At 40.9% G+C, this 21,655-nt stretch overlaps 1 protein-coding gene across 4 annotated transcripts in view; it reads left to right on the forward strand.

The window, feature by feature from the left end:
* Positions 1 to 21,655, forward strand: part of DYM (dymeclin) — a 416,064-nt gene that overhangs the window by 255,030 nt on the left and 139,379 nt on the right. For 3 of the 4 annotated variants that reach the window (XM_074995795.1, XM_074995794.1, XM_074995796.1), the window contains one exon: positions 10,076 to 10,189. The exons of the other annotated variant lie outside the window; for it this stretch is intronic. In XM_074995795.1, the coding sequence (XP_074851896.1) occupies positions 10,076 to 10,189 (114 nt within the window). The remainder of the gene's footprint in view (positions 1 to 10,075; positions 10,190 to 21,655) is intronic. 4 annotated transcript variants of the gene reach the window in all.

Consider the following 21,655-nt stretch of genomic DNA (forward strand, 5'->3'; position numbering starts at 1 on the left):
GTATCAATGGCCAGGGGCTCTGGGCCCCTTAGAATCACTGTACCCTGGGATAGCTGCCCCCTTTGTCTGCCCTGTCCCCCATCAGCAGTCCTGCTAAAAAATAAATTATGTTAAGTTACCATAGATCTATATCTTGGCCTCTGTTAGTTGATACATGTATAGTAATTTAATGCAAATAGTTTTTAACCATCTTTTCTGGCCATAGTTCAGGTATACTGTTGGCTAACTACTCTAGTTGAATGATATGGTGCTATTTTAATATCACCAATGATTTTTTTTTTATTTTTTAAAAATTAGCCAGGTTAGCATCAACAGTCTTATTTAGAAATTGAGATGGTAATTCACCCCATTTCAAATCCATCACCATTTTTCAGCAGTTGAGTGGGTATAGATTAACCAAATGATATAGATTCCTACTGGTCCTGATCCTAGCAAAGGAAGGCAGAGGAGTGGCTGATTTTGAAAATATTATAATTTATTCTGCTGGACCACTTGCCATTCTTGGAAACGAGGGCCAAGCCAGTGGTATAGGGGCAGCTGCTGTGCAACCTTCCCTATCCAGTATTCCCTGGACTTGTAGCATTCCACTCTTGTGACACTGTGTCTGCTGCATACAATGGGGAACAGACACGACCCACTGAAGCTGTAACTACAACTGCTTTTTTTTCTTGGCTGTACCCTGTCTAACTTGAGCATAATTTTTACCCTTCTGATGAAAAATAACTGATAATCATAAGTGTTTTGAGTAAAAGATATGTTTTTATTTTCCTCTTCAATTTTATAAATTTAACCTTCTTTATATTTACATATCGATGTGCACCAAAATACTTTCCTTTTCCCACTTCTCTCTTAATTGTGCTATGCTGATGTCCATGCCATGTGCTCCTTGTTAGCTGTTCCTTTGCTATTTGAAGTCACTAATCAGAAGGGATGCACTAAAATTGTTAAAGAAGCTCTTGTTGTATGAGGAACATTACAAATACAGCATTTAAATTGCCTGTAGTAATTCCAGGAGCTGCTTTTGACTTCAGTAGGCATTCTGCATGCACAGCATGGATTCCCTGATCAGACTTCTAATGATCAGGAATTTACTATAATTTTGTCCTACTATGAGCAATGGAGTCCAGCTGCTGGAGTTTTAAGCTATACAGCATGTTGAATGTCTTTCTTCAGTAGGTACCTAATTTTTCCTGTGATGTTACTTAGAGCCTAGGTGTGAGTGGTCACTTGGTTTACTTTTATGTTAAAACGCCATGTGAGTTTGACAAACATCCAAAGATCCATAAGCAGAGCCATTTGCATCCTTAACTGAAGTGGCTGAGTTGCTGTTCTTTCTTCTCCACCCACTGTTCTCATTTTGAAAGATTTTTGAGGGATAGACTTCAAACCGCAAAATGTCCCAAGGTCTTTCACAGCTATAGTTTTAGATGGTATTATACTTCAGGATTGTCAGGGCTGGAAATAAGCAAATGTGGATGGCTTCACTCAGTTATTACCTGTTCTGTTCATTCCCTCTGTGGCACCCGGCATTCACCACTGTTGGAAGACAGGATTGATGGACCTTTGTCTGAGCAGGCCTGCTAACAGGGTTAGAGGCAAAGGCAGCAACTGCCTTAGGACCATTGCTGCCGAAGCCCCGAGTAGCGAGCGCCAGGTGGCGCTGAGGGCTGGCAAGTAGGGGGACAACACTTGTGTGGTGGTGAGGACAGGCTGCCCTCAGTCCCACCCCTTCTTCCTCAGGCCCTGTCCTTTCTGGGTCGGACTCAATATGTCCATTCATGATATTATTGGCTAGGAAAAGTGACCTACAATTCTTTGTTTCCAGGTTGTGGGACAGCAAACCATCTGGTGTAGTGGGTAGCTTCTTTACTTATTTTATCAAGAGGGTTGATTTGTCTATGATCACATGAGTGGAAGGCAGAGCCAGGAATAGGTCCCAGGTTTTGCTGCTGAAAAAGCCCATGCTCATTAAACCAGGGGTACACAAAGTGGGGAGTGGGCCCTTTCAAAGGGGCATGAACTTTCGTAAGGGGGCCATAGCACGGTCAGCTGCTGGGTCTGACTCATCCAGCTCATTAAAATGTTGAAATGTGTTACTATTTTTAGGTATGTGTATTCACATTTATATACCAATTAATAAAGTTTTTACATTCTACAGACTAAGTTTCTTGCACATGCCAGAAGAGCGGAGTTTTTTTTCTTATAAATGTGATCGAAAATTCCATTGGTTTGGATTACATTAGACGGGTTGAGGCAGCCCTGCTAATTGCAGGGATGAAAAGTAAGGCCTGATGTAAAAAATGGCTTACCCCTGCATTAGGCTGCCTTCTGTGGAAGACAAAGGCATTCTTCCCCTTGTAACTGTTCAATGTGGGGTTACTAATGTAACCATTTAAACAAAACCCTTTAATGTTTGGTTATATGGTAATGCCAGGCAGGCAGGTTCTGAAGCCTTCTAACTATTTAAAGCCTTCTAAGGGAGTGTCTTGATGTTTTAAATAACTTCTTTGTTAGGAAAACAGAGATGTCAAAAAATTATTTTTAAAATGTACCTGTCACCAGATAGCAAGTGGTAAGAGCTGTCAGCTTTCCTATCTTCATTAATTAGTCAACTCAACAGACTCCTTTTTTCACCCCCAATCCAGAAGTCATTCTATCACAGATGCTGTTCCTTGGAGAAAAGAATTGGTCTTCTCAGATTGCAGTTACCAAAACATATGGACAAGTCCTGCCAACACCCTCAAGACAGTAGTAAGGAATATTATGCCCAACCTTACAGATGGCAACACTGGGGCAATGAGCTCAAGTATTTGTCTAAGACCACAAAAGGAGTAAGCCTCTGCATAGAGCCCAGGTGTCTCAGATTCCCAGAACTGTGCTCATGCCGTTAGAGTTCCCTTCGCTGCTCTGTGGACTTAATCCTGGTGCTGTATGGTTTTCAGGTTGCTGAAGTGTACATGGAGCCCTGTGAGAGCATGCTGAGTGGCATGCAGTCTAAAGCCCATCTATGCGGGGGATTCACCCAGGCATCTGGAAACAACTCCCCATCCCCACTGCCCATGGAATGTGGGTGCCAACACTACAAGTAGGGATTCCATCATGAGTCTCTGTCTGACTGGGCCAATCTTCAGACACGTCACTTTTCCAGCAGGGCTGCCTGTGTTCAGGTTGTTTTTGTTTGTGGTGCAGCTGTCAGGTCTCAACAGTTCCCAGGTCCCTGGCTACCTGAGGGCCCCTATAATCTTCCTCATACCTTGTAAATCACTTGTCTGACTTACCAGAGCTTGCAGTGCCGCATGCCAACATCTCCATCACCACCCCATCTAACCCCTATCACATGGCAAACCTAATCTTAGCTCTCCATACCAGATGCCATCACTTTTGCAGACCTCATATGTATAGTAGCTCCTCCCTTGCACAACTGACAGGATCAGGAATCGTCAGCAAAATCCTGAATCATTCTCCCTTTACACTGGACATAGGATTTTCCCCACCCTAAATTGTAATGCAGCGTGCCAGCGATCAGTGCAGAAGGTAGCTGATGATTTATCCCATGTGAAAAATTTGTAGCAATTTTCATAGTGTTCATCCTTAAGAACTTGTCCAGCTGCCTTAGATAACTATTGACTTTGCTTCAGTGTTGGAAATATTCAAGTTATTTCCTAGAAGTAATATTGCAAATACTTATATAACCTCTATATTTATGGTAGTAGTTTAAGAGTAGCCACAATATAAACTATTTTCCAGTGTAAATTGGATACAAGTTTTGTTTCCTATCCCTGTCTCTTTTATAAACAGACTAGTAATCACCCTCGTGGTATGACTGGGACCATACGGGCACACTTAACGCTGTAAACAGACAGAAATCAAAATACTTTGTTTCCTATGCATTTACTTTTAATTTTAGAAAGTCATCTTTCTGGGATATTGTGTATCTTGTTGAGCTAAATGGTATATTCTGTATGTGGTTCTTAAAGCACAGGAATGGTATGATTTCTAGTCCAGCTTACTGCATCCCTCTCCACACCCAGTGCAGATGATGTGCCCGTCTTTATTTTGCAAATGATCCCTAATTTGGTTAAACAGCCTCATCTGTCCCAGGAGTTTGATAGAGACTCCTAATAGGTAATTGCTAGGGTTGGACCCTTGCTGTGAATGTCATGGAGAGTCATTGACTCCATTGCTTTAATGTTTCTTGGGATTGCTATGAGAATTGGATGGATGTGTTAAGTAGTTAAACAGTTCATTGGGAGCTGCTAAAATGCTTGTTTGGTAGGTAGTGGGACAGAAAGCAGAAAGTAGATAGTGGGATAGAAAGCAGAGGATCAGCACAGTGCTTCCTAGTGAGAACTTTACTTCCTCATTGTACCTCATGGCTCCTGTCTCCCTCCCCAGTTAGGGACTTCTAAATTAGGAGATTTGTCTTGGCTCTAATATGGCAGCTTTTATTTTCAGGCCTGTTATTACAGAACTTGCACTGAGCATGAGCACTCTTTTGCATTAAAAATGGAATGCAAAGGTTATTTTAGGTACTAAACCCTGTAAATGGCATGTGGGGTTTCTTTGTTCAGTAAGGGGTTTTTTATTACATTTCCGTGACTTTCTAAAAATGCTGAAGAAATTGCAGCTTTGCCAATAGAAGAGTCTGTTGAAATATTCCCGCTATGAAAGGCTTTTTAATGATAATTTCCCTGGTTATAAGTTAGTAAAACTTACCCAGTACTGTAGCTTTCTTACAATAGTTCATAATTTTCCATGAAAGGATCACCTTGAAAATTTTCTACCGTCCTATGAACGTTCAGATCTTTTAGTGAACCTACTGAGAGTTTTAAGATCAAGCCAGGTGTGTTTACTGTTACTTTGGGTTTGATACTGAAGCTTTTGCACAGGTCTTACTGCTGATGTCTGAAGCCGCTTTTGTTATAGCTAAAGGGATAGTCAGAGGGTCTGCTTCACCTGTGCTGCTGTTACCTGTATGCATTGATATATGTCTTTGCTAAGGAATCTGCTTGGGTAAAGTGCTGATCCTTACTGTGTGCTCTCATGAGAGGTTGGTTTTGTCCCCTTCTTCTTTTGATTTGCTTGTGGGTTTTGACATGTTACTCAGTGTGTGGTGACCCATTCTGCAAAACTAAAATAGCAGACCTCAGAATATACAAGCTCCTTTCTGTTTTCACCATTTAAAAAATAAAGGATTTTTGAATTTATTACCAAAGCTATTTTCCTCTTTTTCCAGGTTAACCTTGAAAATTGTATTCTGAGAAGGCAGCAATGAATCCTGCTGTTGTTTTTAATCTGTGTGAAAAAGAGCTAAGAGTTGTGACATTGTTTGGTAGACAGACAACAGTGCTGTGCCAAAAAGGGCTCATGGACTCTGCAGCAATTCAGCTTAAACTGAAATAGAATCCAAGCTGTGGAAATGCTGATGAATGGGTGTGGATGTTTTTAGAAGCTTTGTTGTTTTTAATACACATTTTATAAATAAGTATTTCTTTATTTCAAAGTGTCAGATAAGTTCAGCAGACAGGCAAAGTGACAGACATTTGGATTCTTTACCTTGTCTGGAAAAAACACCCAAACACCTGTATCATAAATAACACTTTCATTCTAGTGAATGTTGTGTGGCAGTATGCCTCATGTAGAGAGGAAATATAAAAGTGCAGCTCTGTGGCAAATTGAATGGGACAAAATTTCTTTAGGCACTACTGTCAACCAGACCAAATTGCCTTGAACGTTCCATTCAGAAAAGTGCTTTCTGTAATAGGAAAGAGAAGCAGTTTGGCCCTGACTACACTAGTTACCAAAGATTATTTAACCTCTTTTAAAGGTTGGGAAGGGTGACGGCACAACCTTTTACCATGGGATCATCTTTCTCCTGTAGACAGGACCCTTGTATATTTGAGTTTGTACGTCTTTATATAATTCACAGGGCCCCCAGCCTGAGTTGCTCATTTCATCCTTGTAGTTAGTTACTGTTTCCCTCAGACCACTTGCTCCGATGACTAGTGAGAACAATCACTTCCAAGGTACCAAAATGGACACTATAGAATATAAAAATGTTCAATACAGTAGGCAAGAGATTAAGTTGAGGTTTCAGGTAATTTTCGGGATTGATTTTAAATACAGTATAGTTATTTAGAGTAGGATTTAGTTAAGGATCTTGACCTTAGCTTTTATTGAATATTTCCAAATTCATCTCTCCTCACTTTTGTATATGTACAGTAGTTTTTCCTCAGCAACACTAGTTGAATGTTAAACAATACTATATCACTTTTTTTAACCGTTCATCCTGTTCATATACCTGTTAATTTCTCTGAAAAGCTGCCATCAAGTCAAACTTGAGCTACGTGACTTGACGTGTTTTGGATTCTATGCTACATATATGGTGCATCTGTGGTGGGTTTTTTTTTTTTAATTTGATTTGGTTTTGGTTTCTTTTTGTAAACCTACTGGCTCACTTGGGAGGTTTTAATGTTTGGAATATTTAAACATGGAATTACTCAAATATGCTGCCTAATGGATAATTATAAATTCCTAACACTTAAGCAACTTTTTTCTTAATATTGCTGTCTGTTTAGATATCATTCTTAAACTCCACACACAGCCCGAGATAGGAGATAAAAGTAAAAAACGACCAAAACATCAGTTCTTCTTCCCACTTACCTGTATAAGAAATGAACGATTACTTACTCATATCTTTCCCTCAGCATTTTATGCAAAATGGTGCATGCAGTACCAAGACTCCCCACATTTCCTTCAACATAAATCATTTCAAGCTGTGTGATTTTATATAGTTTTATTAAATACATGAGGCAACCTTTTTTATTCAGTGAAGCCACAAGCAACAAATATTAAAACACTGGATTGTGTTTAGGCCAAACATATCAATATTAACTGTATTAATATCCGCTTGATCAAGTGATCACATGCTCCCAGTGTTTTCCGGTATTTCCCATTACTTAATTAAATTCCAATAAGCTGTTAGTATTGTTTGCATGACAGAGTATTTCAAACATTATAATTCTATGTCCTTCATATAACACATTATTAAGGACAAGATAGTTATGTGTGATGTTGAAGATGTGTATGTTGGTCTGATGGCAATGCCTGATAAATAAGGTTTTGTAACTTTATAATGACATTTTCAACCCACCTTTTAACTGCTTTATTTGCTTTTAAATCATTGCTTAAATTCTCTTTGGAAAAGGATCCCTGCTATGATTGTATACTATTTTGTTATTTAATTTGTTTTGTATTTGGCAATGTCCAGAGAAGATTACTCCACAAAACTGCAAATCTACCTGTTCAAAAAAGGGAGGCAGAGCTTGCAGCCTGCTCAGGCTAAAGGAGTGACTAATTTGAATCTCAAAGTAATCAAACCATCAGCTGTCTTTGTTTTACTAACAGCAGCCGAGTTGGGAGGCATAATTAGGTTAATGGTTCCTGGCTCCAGCTGTGTGTCTCGCTCAACAGAACAAAGGCAGCTCCACTGAGATTTTATAATACAGTACATTCTTTTTTTTAACTTGGAGATGATTAACAAAGGTTACTTCAGTGTACTAAAGTTGGAAAGCTTCAGCTACATAATGTGAAATTACTGCTCGTCAAAAATGACATACACAGTCTGGCTTATCTAGCCTGCATCCTGACTGTAAGAGGAATGTGTACACAGATGTATTTGCATGTGGAATATATACACTGATTTGGGTATTTGTGGATGGAGGCAGCCAATTAGATGTCCAACTGCCCACTTGTACATGCAAACCTGTGGTATTTTTGTAGGCCCACAAAGTGCCTGAAGTTGCACACTAGTTATTGGGTTGTGCATTAACCTCCTTTTTCGTAAAACTACAGGCAGACTCTTATGCCCCTGGCAACAGTTTCTCCTTTCTGCACTCTTGTACAATGTACTGTGCTCCAGCTTGTCTGCATGGCTGCCACCATCTTCCAGATGATTTAGTTTGCAAAGTGCTTTAGGTTCTTTGGGTTTGAAAGGAGATATATAAATGTAGGGTGATTGAATTATTGTTCCATGTTATACCACGTCAGGAACTGGGGCTGGACAATCTGTTTTTACCGGAACCTGAAGATGGATGATGGGGATGAAGCCCTGACTGACAGGGCAAGCTGGACCGGGAAAGGAAGGCTAAAATATAGTGAGAACCCAACCTGGCGTGACCATAATAATGGCCATACTGGGTCAGACAAAAGGTCCATCTATTCAGTATCCTGTCTTGTGACAGTGGCCAATGCCAGATGCCCTGGCGGGAGTGAACAGAACAGGTAATCATCAAGTGACTCCTCCCCTGTCACCCATTTCCAGCCTCAGACAAACAGAACCTAGGGACACAATCCCTACCCATCCTGGCACATATGTACTGATTGACTTATCCTCCATGAATTTATCTAGTTCTTTTTTCTAACCCTGTTAAAGTCCTGCTCTTCATATCATCCTCTGGCAAGGAGTTCACGCAATGTACAGACAGCCTGTGGAAGAAATATATCCAGTAAGATTCATGTGTAATTCAGAGCTATGGGGGAGCAGCAACAGGAAGGGACAGATGGAGTAAATTGGTGGGGAGCCTGGGTGTGTGGTTAGTTTTTAATCACTGTGGTTTTGGGTCCCTCTAATGATCCCAACTGTCACAGTTTTATCACCATATTTCATGATGTTTTTGAATCCTCAGGTCTTGGAGCCAGGTGATTACAAGCAAATCTGTTTCCGTTTTTGAAAACAAATGTACATTCCTGGCCATCAGGGCTATGGAGAAAAGCTGGAACTCTAAAGGCTCAAAATATAGAGGTGCACACATGAAACTTTAAAAATTCCGTATTGGTGGGACCTGACTCATGATATTTGGATACTTGGGATTGGCAATTCTGCCAGTCCGATCTGTGGTCTCTGATTTGTGGGGTTTTAGATCTCTTCTTTCCTCATTCCACCGTTATTAACACTGAGTCCTAAATCCTGTGGTCCATGGACACGTAGTTTCTCTGTTCACTCTGCCTCTGTCTTACTCCGGTTGGTGGATTTATTTTCCTTTAACCCCAGTAATATCCCCTCCTAGCCATCCATAGTTGGAGAGGCAGAGAACCAAGGCAGGAGTTTGTTCATTGATTGTGCTCAGTGTATGGATCTAGGAAGAGTGCTCAGTTCCAAATTTTCCAAGACGAGAGCAGTAAAATCTCAAGCTAACACAAAGGTAGTGGTTTGAAAAGGTGAGAACTTGCATCTCTGAATACTTTGGTTCAACTGTGATGGAAATATTAATTCATTCTATTTTCTAAAACTGCTGCCTTGCTTCAACCATAAGTTATTGGTCTTGAGGCAGGAATAATTGAATAACAGTTTATGGTCTGTATTATGCAAAAGATTGGAAGAGATTGTTTATAATGTTCCTTCTGGCCTTTAAAATCTTGGACAAAATATAATAATAGAAACTAGAGGTAGGAGAACAAGTGGATCTTCTAGTCCATAATTCTTCCCCAAGATTGATTGTTTCCAGTAGTACTTTTTTTCTAATGCATTCTCCAGTCTGGTGTTGAAATCATTTAAGGAGTTACATCGACTGTGAAGCGCTGATTTGTCATGAATTGGGTTCAATAGAAACTGGCTCATTATAAGCCTGTTTCAGACAAGTATTAGCTGGAAGTTTTCTTGTATGTCACAGTAGAAGAAATAGTGTATTAAACAGATTTCTGTTGGTTAGACAGATGTTTGTTGTTTTACATGTGCACATTAGCAACATAATATATATGAACAGAATGTCTTCACACATTGATACTGCTGCTAGAAATTCTAAATTTAGTAATTTAATTGCATTGCTAACTGAACTGTATTAAATTAATCAGCCACCACCATTGCAGTTGCAGCATGTTGATAATTTTTATTAACTTGTCGTAAATCAGTGTATTTCTTGTTTATAGCATAAGTAATTATGTGGAAAATTTCTAAAATAAAAATGTTTAAAGAGATTTTGATCAAGGGAGAGAGAGAAAATGATTGTTTCATTCCTGACAGGGTAAAATTATCTCTTTTTTTGCACTAGTTTATATGTTATCACTTTTATTCCAGGTGATTAGCTTTTTCAGTTCACGGTTAGAGCAAGCCGGAGCCCAGCTGTCAGTGGAGAGAGTTCTGGAAATTATCAAGCAAGGAGCTGTTGCGTTGCCCAAAGACAGGCTAAGAGTAAGTGCTGGCGAAGACTTAGTCAATTCAAATGTAGTGTTCCAATTAATTATATCAAGATGTCATTTTTCTTTTGAGACCAGGCCATACAATACTGCGTTATGGACTGTTGCAGAGTGGTACCTGTGTTAGTCTGTATTCTAACAAAACAAACAGCAGTCACATAGCACTTTAAGGACTAATGAAATAATTTAATAGGTGATGAGCTTTTGTGGGGCAGACCCATGAAATATCTCCAGGTTTGAAGGAGTGGTTCTGTCCACGAAAGCTCATCACCTAATAAATTATTTCATTAGTCTTTAAAGTGCTACGTGACTGCTGGTTTGTTTTGCTTTGTGGACTACAATAAGTTTGTGCTTTAACTTAAAATACCTCATTAGTTTTGACGTTAAGCTTATGGTTTTTTTTATTTTTGTGTAAAAGTTGATATTTCTGATTTGCTAGTGAATTCTGATGCCTACGATTTAGAGAAATTGGAACACTACCCTGGAGAGGCAGAGGGGGGAGGGAAGGGGGAGAGGGTTTCCTTGTGTCTCAGAGATGGAGTCTTTACTCTGACCACGCTTTTAAAATTCTCAACCAGGCCCTTATTATTTCCCATTTTTAGTACTGCATCGTCGTCTCTGGCTTTCAAGGCATCTGCACCCTTCAGGTCTTTCAAAATATTCTTAAGATGATATTCCTGATCCATATGTCAGGGTTAGGAACAAAATGGTCTAAGGAAATAAACCTTGGGCCTGGGGAGTCCTAATCTTGCTCAGCCAGCATCCTCTTTGATGCTGGACAAGCCACTTAACAGCTTCAGTTCCCCATGGTATAGTAGGGATTGTAGCACTCTTCTACGCTAAAGAGGAGTGTAAAATCCACTGAGTGTGTGGTGCTCAGATACTACAGCAGTGAGGGCCACATAAGTACCTAAATAGATGTAACTCCCTTGTTTGGCTAAGTCTGCACCATCAAGTTTTCTCAACAAAATTTAGGTTGACGCCCAAAAGTCAACAAAACAAAAATCACCTGAGGTTGTTCAGACTGGCTCCATCTGTCAGCAGATCCTGGGGGCACCATCATCCACAGTGTGAGCAATGTACTATGGACAGTCCAGTGTTATGGGAAGGCAGAGCAGATCCCTGTGCATCTTGGGATTCCCTCTGAGTTTTCCCATAGCCTCTGAGCTGCTGGGAGCATGAGCTCTCTGTGCTGAGGAATGTCAAAGCAGCAGAGCAGCCCTGTCCCTAGTCCCTGTGCAGCACTAGTCTGCCTGCCACTGTGCTCCTAGTGCAGGGCAGAACAGGAGCACTATGATGATTGCTCTTTGTTTGTTCCCCAAAGGGAGCACCACACTCAGCTGTCAGATAGGGAGCTTTGAAAGGGGAGGGGCAATGCCTGCAGGGTATCAGAGCCCTCAAGGCGGGCATTATGGGGTACTGGCCGAAGCCAGTTCTGTCCACAAAACAAACAGCAGTGTCTGCACTGGTTTGTTGTGAACACTAAAAAGAGAAGAAGAGAAAAAAAAGTGTCTAGTAGGGGAAGAAGGTTTTTGGTTGCTGAAACTGGGCATTTTTCCTGAAAAAAGGTGCATTGCAGTGTGTATGCTCTCACTGCCTTGTCACCAAAAGTCACGGAGAGGTAGCCATGTTAGTCTGTCTTCACAAAACAAAAAAGCAGTCCTGTAGCACTTTAAAGACCTAACAAAATAATTAGATGATGAGCTATCATGGGACAGACCCAGTTCTTCAGATTTTCCAGGTCTGAAGAAGTGGGTCTGTCCCAAGAAAGCTCATCACCTTGTAAATAATTTAGTTAGTCTTTAAAGTGCTACAGGACTGCTTTTTTGTTTTGTCATCAAAAGGCAGTTTTTGGCGACAACACTTGGTCGTGTAGCGTAAACCCTCTCCCTTCTGCACTACATCAAATAGGTGCTATACGCTTTATATCTGAGATTCTTCACATTCCAATCCTCCCTCAATATCCAGTCTTTCTGATTACTGCATTGTTGTTCCTCCCTACTGCTGTTCTGCCAGCGTTGGCCCTCTCCAGCAGCAGTTCTTCTGCTTCTCTGTGCCAACCTTTTCATTGTACTCCTTCCCCAGTCTAGTCTGTAAAGCCCCTACCTTGTCCATCATCAAATTTTCCTCCTTCAGATCCACTTTTAGTGTGATAGTTCCAGGAAACTTGTCTGATAACAAGGCATGACAGACGATGAATGGCCAACAAGTGACATTTGTACTAATGTGTATCTTATTTTTAAAAAGTCCGTGGGATCCATCTAACTATGCATGTAATTAGCCAGTGCAAGCGCTTGTTCTTATTACAGTTTCCTTCATCCTCCCTGTGCCACTTGCTGCACAGGTGCCACAGAGCCAATCTGAAGACAAACACTACAACCTGGATTATTTCCATTCCATGAACAGCATTGTTAGAGGGGAAAAAAGTGTTGTTTTATGAATAACCATGAGCTCCAAGTAATCAAAAGATTAATAATGTTGCTTGACCTAAATTTGTTGTTAAATAGTGGATTGACATACACAGAGATAATCTTTATTTCTTTACAGTGTTAAGTTGATGTGATCTGGGGAATCTGAGATGTCTGTGGGCTTATGTACACATGCATATATGTGTATATATATAAATAAGAGGTCTACACACACACTATATGTGTAGGGTGTGTGTGTAGACCTCTTGTTTACCATAGGGCTTCCATGGTTTTATGCACTTAAGGCAATTAAAGTATTAAACCAGCTAGTGTACCAGATTGCCAGTTCAGAGAAGTTCTCAAGTTACAGAAGGGGAGGTGTAAGTTGAGAAACAATTTCACTGGGAAGGTGGTTAAGCACTTAAATGCATTACTTAGAGAGGTGGCAGAATCTCCATCCTTAGAGGTTTTTAAGTCCCTGTTTGACAAGGTCCTGGCTGGGATGATTAGGGTTGATCCTGCTTTGGGCAGGAGCTGGACTCAATGACCTCCTGAGGTCTCTTCCAGCCCTAGGATTTTATGAAAGAAAATTAGTTTCAATGCTGTTGTTCTGATAAATATAGTTTTGTATATTTATAATGAATGTGCAGTAAAGTGTGATAACACATAATCAAAACCTCTTTACTACAAACATAAATCCCTACAAACTTGTGAGTCAAGGAACTAGTGTATGTCCTTTTCTTTTAAGGATGAGTGAATGGAGACAGAGAAAACTTACCTCTTTCCAAAAGTCTATAATGTGAATCAAGTCAGGAAAGAGAAGCCAGGCATTCTGACTCCGTCTGCTAATCTGTCTAAGACAATTACTCACTCTCAGATACTAATTTTATTATTGTTTCCCCTTTGCTGACCAAAAGGGAAGACACATAGGGAAGATTTTTTTTTACTTAGTGATGTTTGTTTGTAAAATGTACACAAGCTGCATTTCCTCAAGTGAGTGGTAACAAACAATAGCCCAAGCAACTGTCTCCTGTAGAAACCTCAGGGCAGGCCTCTCTGCCCTGTCCCTCACAACTAGCATTATCTACACTCAAGTTAAAACCTCTCAAGGTAGCTAGTTTGCACACAGAAAGAGTAGAGCTTCACTCTGAAAATAGACTTGAATTGCTGCAGCCAGGCTAGTGCTGCACTTGTGCAAATTGCTGACATTTTTAAGAGCAAAACCCATGATTTTCAGCACTGCAGTAAACTAATCTGCTTCATGAATTTTCACACTGTATTGTATTAAAACCTGCCTGTCCCCTCTGAGCACATGCTGGGACTTGTGGGAAAAGATTGCAGAACTAGGCGAGGCACCTGAGTGATGCTAGCCTGTGTCCATGCTGCAGTTAGGGTATGTTTTCATTACAGGCTATATCGATGAGCAGCAATCAATTCAGTGCGGGTGGGGTCTGCCTATCGCATCTAAATTGACCACTGATCAATCTCACGTTGACTCTGGTATGCCACCAAAACAAGAAGAGTAAGTGGAGTTGATGGGAGAGTGTCAGCTGTCAACTTAGTACTGTCAGACTTAGGCCAGAAGACAAGAATCCTCCATTGATACCTTGGCTCAGAACCATGATTTATCTTAATTACATCAATTTCGTTCTCTTCTGATGGTGTAACTTTTTGGGGTTGACAGTGAGCTAGATGGTATGCCAAGACTGTGCAACAGCTCTGGGTCAGCTGTCAGAAACAATCCCATTTCTCATTTCCCCTTCCACCCTTACACCTTACTGACTAAGGGCTTGTTTCCTGAGTAAGATACAGGAGTTGAGGGAGCTATTGCTGCTCACCCATGAAGGAGCAAATCTCTCAGGGTACGTTTACATAAGATTAGAACAAACCTCCTAACCCAGGTCAACAGATTTGGCCTAGGTGGGCTCATGTTAGTGCCCTGAAAATAGGATATGGCAATGCTTTGAAATTGAGTGATGGGTTCAAACTTGGATTCAGAAGTTACCTGGGCTGGAAGACTCGCTCCAAAATGCTCTGTTGACAACCCTGAGATGTTCCTTGGTTTTCTGTTGAGTCGGGGTTCAAAGATTTTTTTTTCTTTTGCATTTTTGAGTGAATTATATTGCTCTTAAAAATGAAATAAGTTTTAATGACTGTTAAATGCTTCTCTGATATCAAAAAGGCACAGTATAAAAAGCACAAATACTTTTCTAGGGCAAAATGAAAGGCTTATAAAGAAACAGAAAAAAAGCAAACACAAATGAACATTCATTGGAAAAATCAGACGGGGCGGAAATCCAACTTAAGCAAGTATTTGTAAAAATAAAATGTTTTTAGTTTAAATGGCTTAGCCAGTGGGAAGTTTATTTCAATAGCATAAAATGTGGTCTGTCAAATGTGTTCACCCCATGAACCCAAATGTCAGCTTCCAGTTAATATCTGGTATTCAGAACAAGTTTTCCCACTTATTGTAAAAGAGCAGTTATCTGCTGGCTAACTCCCAGTCAAAATGTGAGATAAATCCCAGACTCCAGACACAGTCTCACTTCTCTCACGCTCCTAATCCTGAAACTACAGATAGTTCAGGGAAAGGAAGAAAAGACAACCTGTGAATTTGAGAGAGAGAGACTTAGGCCAATTTTCACCTATCACCATGATCTTTAAATTGCCCTTAATAAGCTTCTGCAGTAAAAAAGGGAGCCTGGACTGTGGCTGTATGTCTGCAAAGAAGACAGCTCTATCTATGAGCTTTGGTTCCACCTCAGTCCCAGGCTTATTAGCTTCATTTATCTTCTGTCTCTGGCTGAAGGAAAAATAACCAGCTCACAATTTCAGCACCTGCCCTTTATCTCTCTGTTTATGCAGGAATCTTCTGAAAGGCTAATTAGTCATCTTGGAACCACCCTGATTTACCTGGTATATGGCTAAAAGCCCACGATTTAAAGTAATGTTAATTATACTCTGTTTATCTTGAACAGCAGTGAGGCTGCTGCTTGTAAGGATACTAAGAAATAGGGGCTTCCAGCTCTTTGAATGATTTGCCAAATAGTGTAAGGGATCCTTTTTTCCACATATTTACCAAAAAAGGCCAATTTAATTAGCAGTCTGAGATTTGCCATTGAGTTATGGTTTCTTGTCCATCACATGCCACTTCCCAATGTGAAAGTGACTAGGAGTGGCCTTGAGCGCAGTGAAACTGATAAGCATCATTGTGCAGACCAGGATCATGGCTGCAAATACTTTCTTTATTTACATTTTCCCATATTTTAACAACAGTTACAAGAGTATGGTCAAAATCTAAGTAAATCTAACTCAGTTGAAGTTATTTCTTCAATAAACCCACAATAACTGAGTCAAGAATATTCACTACTTTTGATGTTTTTCTTTGTTTATATATATATTGGAAAATAAAACCCAAAACTGTGCATCTGCCTGGAGCTGGTGAGTGAAAGCACTGCTTCAGTCTAAAGCATTGGTTCCATGCCATGGCCTATTTACTGGTCATCAACCTCACTCAACATCTGGGATTACTGATGTCTGAGCACTGAAAATGAAACTCCCTATAGACATAGCTAACCATGGCATGCAGTAACCATACCAAGAGAATAGTAACAGAGAGGTAGCCGTGTTAGTCTGTACTCCAACAAAACAAAGCAGCAGAAATGTAGCACTTTAAAGACTAACAAAATGATTTATTCACTGATGAGCTTTCGTGGGACAGATGAAGAAGTGGGTCTGTCCCACAAAAGCTCATCACTGAAGAAATCATTTTGTTAGTCTTTAAAGTGCTACCTTTTTGCTGCTGTGTTTAATACCAAGAGAGTTGTTCGTGGTACAGGTTGAACCTCTCTAGTCTGGCACCCTTGGCACCTGAACAAGAGAATTTACCGGATCACAGGATGTCAGTATTATCTAGCAGCATTACCAACATTTCCACTGCTTACTGGGCTCTTAAACATGTAAATTACAGCTAAATAACAGCACAGAACACTGAGAACCAGGCCTGGTGGCTGTGAACACACTTTATGGAACAAAGGGAAACTTGGCCACCCCCATGGTAAATGATCATCTGTCTAACTAAAATCATGATGGATTATGGATATTGCCAGATGAGCGGGTTCCAGAGTAGAGAGGTTCAACCTGGATTATAGGATTATGGCACTCTTCTTTGTTTGGCAGTTGAAGTTCTGAGGTTCCTTTATGACACAAAGCCACTGCACAAAAAGAGGGAAGCTCCTTCAGCTGCCCTTCCTAAGCATCTACCCTAACGTTGGAATAAGAGTTTCTCAGGTGAAAAAGTCAGGGACTGGAGCAGGAAGAGCTATGAGGTGTCATGGACAGAATGAAAGAGAAAGGGGTACAAAACAGCTCCTTAGCTCTACACCCTTTGAGGAAAGTGCTTATGACCTCCTAGAAGCTGGAGGAAGGCACCACCTGAATTTACAGTGCAGAGGGCAGGCAATTTGTCAGTTCTGCTGCTGGCTTCTCAGATTCCTGGAAGCGTTCTCTTCTAACCTCTAAGGTGATCAGAAGGATGTTGTCACCTTTTGTTCAGTTTCTTGTGCCTTCCTGAGGTACTTCCTGCATCCACACAGAATGAGGTCAGTGCAACTCAGCACACATACTGTGCATAAATCTTGTGGAGCATGAAATCGACCCTTGCACTGGTGTCACTTGCAAATCAGTAACACTGATTTGCAACTGCATGTTCATATGAAGGTAATTCCCAGTCTTCCATTGCACTGGGATTTTCAGATACTGGCCTTGGCCTGTAGAACAGTTTTTCATCCAAGGCTGGCTAGATAGCTTGGCTCTCTGCTTGAAGACAGACACACTGCTACAGTTATCCTTGCCTTTGCCACCTTCCATTTATATTCCTGCAATGTGTTTATTGTACACCTGGTGCAAAATGCAGCAAGCCATACCCTGAGTACGTTGGGTCACTATGAGCTTGTCTACACTAGCTCCCTACTTTGAAGGGAGCGTGGTAAGTAGGGTGTTGGGAGTTTATTAATGAAGTGCTGCGCTGCAACTTGGAAGTGCCAGCTCGGGGCTAGCTGTGGCTCACCCACCGGTACTTCGAAGTGCCTGGGGTACTTCAAAGTCCCTTTACTCCTCAAAATTTTGAGGAGCATATGCACCGCAGCACTTCATTAATATACTTGTTCCATGCTCCCTTCGAAGTAGGGAACTAGTGTGGACAAGCCCTATGAGTACATTACACCAGCACTCCACACTCTGGATGAGCCACCTAGTTGCATTTATCAGAGGGGTAGCCGTGTTAGTCTGGATCTGTAGCAGCAACGAAGGGTCCTGTGGCACCTTATAGACTAGCAGAAAAGTTTAGAGCATGAGTTTTCGTGAGTTAACTCACTTCACAACCAGCATCTGAAGAAGTGAGTTAACTCACGAAAGCTCATGCTCTAAACTTTTCTGTTAGTCTATAAGGTGCCACAGGACCCTTCGTTGCTGCTAGTTGCATTTGAGTTCAATTCAGGGTGTTGGTTACAATCTGTAAAACTGACATGGTCTAGGGTGCAACTACATGGGAAATCATCCCTCAGCCTGTGAATCATGACATCAATTAAGATCAGAAAGATTGTTCTTACTGATGATTTAATTGAGTTTCATTGCGGGAGTCCTTGCAGCAGGGCATTTCCTACTGAGTCGCCCAGTGCTTGGAGGTCATACTGCTGTGCTGTTCCAGAACAGGACTTCAGTGAGTTTCAGGGCACAATGCAAGGCACAGTTTGTTCACACAGGCCTTTAATTAAGCCATGGCAGACACACGGTTTACTAATTTAAATGGGTTGTCTCTGCCTGTGACTGTTTTATGTTTAATTGTAATAGTGCCCAGCTGCCATGGACACTGGGCACTGCATAAGAACATGTAAATTAATGCCACATGGCATTGCAGTGGAGCAAACAACAGATTTATAGTGGAGACCAGGGGCTCTGGGGCATAGTGCTGGGCGAGGGAGACAGAAAGCTTCCTAAAAATAAATGCATCAAATTTTTCTGTTTTTCTGATCCGAAAGGTCAAGGATCTGACAATACTGGAAGCTGAATGTGTCTAATACATCCTTTGGTCTGACATTATGCAGCCAGCTGTAATGCAGACTTCCCTTTGCTAACGCACAGCTGCTGTTAACCCTTAACCTGAGGAGTATCAAACTGAAAGGAGGAATGTAGAATATATTTTTGGCAAACGCCTTTTGCAGCTCTCTGGAACTGATGCTAAAAACAATACTTAGCAGTTGTATTGTGGCAGCATAGGCCATGAATAAAAATAAAAATCACAAGTCTAGTGTGCACCCAATGGGGAGAGGTGGGCCAAGGTGGGCAATTGCTCTGGGGCCCAGCTTTTCAAAAGGGCCCAAAGCTTCAGCATCCTCTTCCAGTGTCCCATCCCCTTTTGGAGCATTCCCCCCCCACCCCCGCATCCCAGCCTGTGGTCCTTCCACAGGTTGCGGGTGCCCCTGCTCATTGCAGGGCCAAAAAGGGGGGCACAACCTAAAAAGTTTGCTCACCCCTATCTGCATTATCACTTCAGTTGGTAAAACTTTTGTCAGTTAGGAGTGTGGCAAAATACCCCACTGGCTGACACAAGTTTCACTAGGTAATGTATTGATAGGGCCAGCACTATCTGTGATTGATACTCTCCCACGACCTAGATACAGCCACTCGTTGGGGTAGTTCAGTTATGCTGATGTCAGGGGTCTCTCCTGTTGGCACACAGTAGCTACCACAGCACAGCTGTATGGTACAGGTCTGTGGTTTAGCAGGCCTACTTTGAAATAAGCATCTGCATGTGGAATTGCACCAGGTTAACCAAACGGGTTTATAATCCTAGTTTAAGGGTTTCTCTACATGGGGAGTTATTCCAGAATAGATATTCCTGATTAATTCCATGTGTGGACTTTCCTACTTTGGAATCAGAGTGCCTCAGGCCATGTCAACGCTATACATTCAACAGCAACACAACTTGTTTACACTGAGGGTTTTTGTTTTTTTCCTTGGAAAAAACCCTTTTTGTCTTGGGGGTGGGGTGTGGACTTTTGTCCACAAAGCAAAGCTTATTATTCTGGAATAATGGGGCATTTAACTCGACATAGTAATTCCACCAAAACAAATGACTTTCGCCCATCCCCTTTCAATTTTGAAATTTACTCTGTGTACTAAACAGAGGTAATTACAACTTAATTGGCCTCCAGGGAGGCATCCCATCATTGCTCTTATTTTAAAATGGGGTTGTGTAGTGTGAACACTCGATTTCAAAATGCTCTTGCAGCATGAAACACTCTTTTCAGAAGTAATTTGTTTTGATGTTAAAATGTTGAAATAGTTTATTTCAGAAAAACCCTGCAGTGTAGATATAGCCACAGTTACAGCGCCAGAGCACAGCTGTAAGTAACAGTGGAAATAGTGAGGCACTGCTTAAGTGAATGAAGACATGCCAGAACCTTGAGGTATATACCCTATGAGGCTTTCTACGTGCTCATGCTCCCCCACATACACTGCTGTTCTTAACAGGATAGTGTCCTGCTATATTCCCTGTGCTGGAAGAGTCTTTCCAGGCCATAAAGAGCTGCCAGAGCTTTTTCCTTCTGCTTCCTGTCTGTCAGAGCCTTTCCCAACTGCCAGTCCTTCTGTTTGACACCACTCTTTCCATGCTAAGGGGACAATCAGTATACGTGCTTTATATAGTCTTGTAAGTAGCCTACAGCACTACTTCAGCATCGCTGATGCATGAAAATTACTTTTCAGCATCCATGTTCAGATCCATAGTCATCTGAAAAGCGGGTTGACCTCAGTGCTCTCAAAAACCCAGTACTGAATCATTGAAACACTCCTTGTCCAAACTTTATTTCAGCAGGCTTATTTCTATGTACATGTAATGCAAATACATGAGTTTGTGATCAGCTACTAACCCAACTGGTTTCCAACCATGTTTCCAGTATAAGTTGTAAGAATGCATGTAATTTGGAAGCTTTAAAGAAAGAGAAATAAATGTATACTGTGACTGTTGGAGCATAGTTCAGCTTGAAACATTCATTAAGTGAGAAGCTTCTTATTACCAAACTCTAGACTTTTAAACCATTCGCTTAAGATGGTGAGTCATTTGTACAGCATATTGACATAAACAAAGACTGTTGAATCTAAAAACCAACAAAAATGGCCAATTCAGTTACTGCTACAATAACCCTGTATATGAAATTTCAAATGATGCATATTCCAAGATTTGGTTTACTTTGTTGGTGTAAGAAAAGTACTTTTACACATAAGGTCCTCATTACAGTCGAGTTATCTGTCAAAAGATAGCCAGGTCTAGCAGCAGTAGTGTATACCATGGCATCCACAACCTCTATGTGGCACTCCCTAAGAGAGCTGGTTAATATTGTAACTGATACCATATTTACACATTGCTTTCAAGACTGTTTGAAAAGGGGATGTGAAGCCCACCTCTCCCCAGGTGTCTTCTGGATATGAACATTCCAGAATATACGTTTTTATTAAATTATTTTGATAGGCTTATGTGCAAAAATAGCCCTCAAAATGGCTATAGGAAGCTCACTTCAAAAATGTGCTTGCTCTTAAGAACCCAAACAACGTAGGTTTGCTTTTATATTTCAGCTGTCAGTCATTTGTGGAATTAAAACAGCGTTTTCACTTAGGTTTGTTTCAAGGGCTTGCTGTAGATTCTTCCAGTAGTGGTTTTGGGAAATCTAGTAAATGGAAGGTGGGATGGTGGAGCAGAGGAATTAAAAAGCAACTTACTGGCATTGCTAACCGGAGCTAGAAAGAAACAGCAATTTTAGTTTACTTGTACTCCTGGCACAAAGTCAAAACTATAGTAATGCTTTTCTGACACCTCCCTATCAAAGAGTAATATAAACATCACTACAGCATCAGCCTAGGAAAATATGCATTAGCAAGCTCTCGAGTCTCTGCTCTTTAAACTCTTTCCCATGTAATATTAGATTCTCACTGTAAACGAGCCAAAATGTTTTCCAGCAGAAAATAATCATCATGCCTTCAACTTGGAAAGAGCA

Source organism: Carettochelys insculpta, chromosome 5 (genome assembly GCF_033958435.1).
Source record: "Carettochelys insculpta isolate YL-2023 chromosome 5, ASM3395843v1, whole genome shotgun sequence".
In the NCBI taxonomy this organism is placed as follows: domain Eukaryota; kingdom Metazoa; phylum Chordata; order Testudines; family Carettochelyidae; genus Carettochelys; species Carettochelys insculpta.